The 3,718-nt window shown below is 46.4% G+C and overlaps 1 protein-coding gene across 1 annotated transcript; it reads left to right on the top strand.

Moving 5' to 3' along the window:
* Positions 1 to 1,508: 1,508 nt before the first annotated feature.
* ENH_00008970 (hypothetical protein) lies at positions 1,509 to 2,093 on the top strand (the record flags this gene model as incomplete). The annotated part of the gene is made up of 1 exon (XM_013578690.1): positions 1,509 to 2,093. One exon carries the CDS (start codon positions 1,509 to 1,511, stop codon positions 2,091 to 2,093), a length of 585 nt encoding a protein of 194 aa, XP_013434144.1.
* Between the last annotated feature and the right edge of the window lie 1,625 nt (positions 2,094 to 3,718).

The following is a 3,718-nucleotide window of genomic DNA, read 5'->3' on the forward strand; positions in this document are numbered from 1 at the left end:
GGTGCCTTATGGCCTAAGATATTCGATATTATCCATGCTTTTCGCATTAGTAAGACTCGGGGGTAGTGACGAAGGTCAATTGTAGTGCCCGGCACTACAATGTCTGTATGACCGGTTGTTCCGTCTTCGAAGCAGCTTAATCCCCTTGCCCCGTATCTGTAAATTTCAAAAGCAAGTAAATGAAAAATTGAGTAAATTTACTCTTTTCATTATTTCTGGCTCGCGAACATGGCACATACAACAGACACCAAAGTTACTGAAGCGCGACACTGCTCTTCGCAGCACAGCGGCAGCGCTGCGAGCCCTCCACACAAGGCTGCTGAAATATTTCCAATTTGCCGTATTTAACTTGAATGTATTTAACGTTTAATTGCACATCTTAGAGACAATTTGCGCAAAGATCCGAATCGGGGTACTGCAGGACAGGAAGGGAGCCGATGGCGCGACACCGCAGCCACTCAATTCTGCAGATCCGAAGGAAAAGTGCATCGTTGAGAGTCTCTAATTGAAATAAATTGCTTTATCCAAAATGTGAATAAAACTAAACGGTTTTTACTTTTAAATATACAGCGGAAGCCTGAAAGTTGGAGACAGGAACGGCAGCAGCGCTCACCACTTGATGCAGCCATCGGCTCGTCATCTACGATGCCTTTGCATCTCCAAAACACGCTCTTTGTAAAGGAAAACAACAAGTTTTAATTTTTTAATTGTAAAAGTGTTTTTCCGTCGCAAAATACATTGAATGCGGTGGGTGCAGAGCTGCCTAAGCCTCCCTGCCAGCAGATGAAACCAAGTAGTAAACATTGAACAAACATTGAACTGTGAATATTAAGCCCATATTTATTTCATTTTCACATAAAATGAAATAAACATGGGCTTAATATTCACAAAGCAAATCAGGCGCTGCACTCCTCTGTCTCCGTACTGGTTGATTGGCTTCAGCAACTACAGTTAAGGTTTACGGTCTAGGGTTTAGGTTTTAGGATCCAGTTTTGAGTAGTTGGGATGCAAGGCTGCATGCTTCTGTTCAACATTCTGCAAGCCCATATTCCCTAGGCCTAGCCAGTTTTCGGCAAAATTTGTATCCCCCTAAACCCTAAACCCTAAGCCCTAAAACCTAAACCCCAGATGCGCAGAAGTGAATCCTCTTGAGGTAAAGAAGTTCAGCAGCGAACGTTTTTCCTGAGTCCTGTTTTGCTATATATCCGAATCAAACGGCGAAGAAGATGGCGCGCCGTTGTGCGTTTAGAGTTTAGGGTTTAGGATTTAGTGTTTCCGCTTTTAAACCCAAAACCCTAGGCCCCAGCACAGACATTGGCATTAAGGTTTTAAGAAGCATTGTGGCGAAGAAGCAAAGTAACACAAAAACAAAATATTGTTTTATATTGCAATAAACAGCTAAATGACAGTCGTAGCCGCATGATTACTGCGGTGTTGGAAGCCGAAAGCGTTAGGGTTTAGGGTTTAGGGCTTGCCATGTCGCTTTCAGTCACTGAGCAAACTGTCACATGTGCAATCAAGCTTCACGCAACTCAGCGCAGCAGCATCAGCGGCAGCAGCAGCACTGTCATCAGCAGGTGAACAGGAAAAGCAGCAATAAAACTAGCAGCAGCATCAGGAGCCCGAATATTGGCGCCAGCGATCACAGCAGCAGCAGCCCTAATATCATCATCATCATCATCACCAACAACAGCACCAGCAGCAGCAGCAGCACGAGCATCATCATCAACACCAGCAGCAGCAGCTACAGCCGCTCGAGCATCATGAATATCATCATCACCATCATCATCAGCGGCAGCAGCAGGACCCAGACGACCTGGCGCAGCAGCCGCGGCATCATCAACATCATCATCATCATCAGCAGCAGCAGCAGCAGCAGTAGCAGCAGCTACGATGAGGAATTTCACGGCTTGCTGCTGGCCGTGCACGGCTGCTTCGTGCAGTACAGCAAAACCCCACACGTCTTTCTGGTTAAGACTGGCCCCCTTGTCCAGCAGCAGCCGCGCCACCGCCTCGTGGCCGCAGCTCGACGTATGCCGCAGCGCCGTGCGCCAGTACTACACCCAACGCAAATCCTAAATCCTAAACCCTGAAACCTTAACCGTTAACCCTAAACCCTAGACCCTAAGCCCTGAATCCTAAAACCCGAAACCATAAACCCTAAACCCTAACGCTAAACCGTAAACCATAAACTTTAACTCTAAACTATATTTCGTAGACAACAAACTGTAAACTCTAAACCGTACTCCGTAAGCAATAAACCCGGAACTGTACGCTGTAGACCTCCGAAGCCTGCACTCTATAGCCAAAGACCCAACCCAAAACCCTAAATCTTAAAATCATAAACGTGAGTCAAAAGTCTATACGGTCTTTGCCGAACGCCGTAAAACCATTATGCCTTTTCACAGCGATTGTTGAAAAAATCCCCCCGGGATGCTTTTTTAGTATCGAAATAGCAAGGTTACCCATTATGCCTTTTCACGGCGATTGTTGAAAAAATCCCCCCGGTATGTTTTCTTCAGTATCGAAATAGCAGGGTTACTTATCCAGAAGAAGCTTACTTGCTGCAAACAGCTTCAAAGTTAAAGATGACGGAACAGTCCACGTATCAGCGAGGAAGTCTGAACAACTATCCGGTCTCCCCCGGAATACTCCGCGGTAATATTCTGTAGCCAGTAAGCCGTCTTTCCTATGCTTCTATTTATCGTTCGAAATGAATAGAACATAGAATTTCGCGTAAACTGCTCGTAGCTCACAGCGTACCGCTTAGGATAGAGTGTTTCAGGGAGACACGAACAACTGGACGGCGCCATGAAGTATAGGCGCCCTTCATTCTTGCAACTGATGAGTAGGAACAGTTATGTTCTTTTGCAGGAAGAAGCTCGTGATTCTTTGTTCTTTAGCACTGGGCCCGTTGACTACACTGTTTCCCTAGCAAAATCCGACGTAGCTGTGTTTATATTTGCGACATGAAGGTAGCGCAGAAAGATGTGCCTGCATGCGGACGATCATGGCGAGATATTTTGGAGCCCCCCGTAGTCTTGCCGACTGGGAGGCCTTCAACATTTTTGATCTGCGGCGAGGTTCAGGCCACTGGATCATCTTCAAGCTATGTGGCCTAACCAATACGTCTGCTCGCTCTTTTCAAAGCTCCACCACAGTACGGTAGGCGGCGAAGCAGTTTACTCTGTCCGCTTTCACAACACCTTAGATCCCACAAGTCAAGGGGCTACCTTGTCGCTCAAGCCATAAATTACTCGTGTTGTCCGAAACCAACTTGCTGCACTATTCGGCGTCTGATCCTTCCCATTAGCTCATCATTACAGCGCTCAACAGTTGAAAAGTGCACTTTCCAGCTGAGATCGTCACAACAGCGACAGAAGGCCTTCTTTAATCTTCTCCACTCGTACGATAGGTCCTTCCGTAAAGTAGCAAGTATCTCTCGCACACTAAAATTAACTAGACAATGAATAGAATGGCGGCACTCGAAAACGTTCCCCACCTACTTCTCCTGCCAGCGTGCCTACTTCCTTCGTACTGTGATAGGTACCTACAAGTGCTAATATTTTTTCTACTTACCTAGCATGTCTGGTTCTTTCTGCAGGCCACCAGTTAAAGACATAACTTTCTACAGCCTGTGGAGGCCATCGAAAAACTGCACCTTCACAGAACCAAGCCTCACGAGAATGACTACTGTGGAGCTCGACAATGTCCTGAC

Source organism: Eimeria necatrix, genomic scaffold (assembly GCF_000499385.1).
Source record: "Eimeria necatrix Houghton genomic scaffold, Enh_scaff126, whole genome shotgun sequence".
NCBI lineage: Eukaryota > Apicomplexa > Conoidasida > Eucoccidiorida > Eimeriidae > Eimeria > Eimeria necatrix.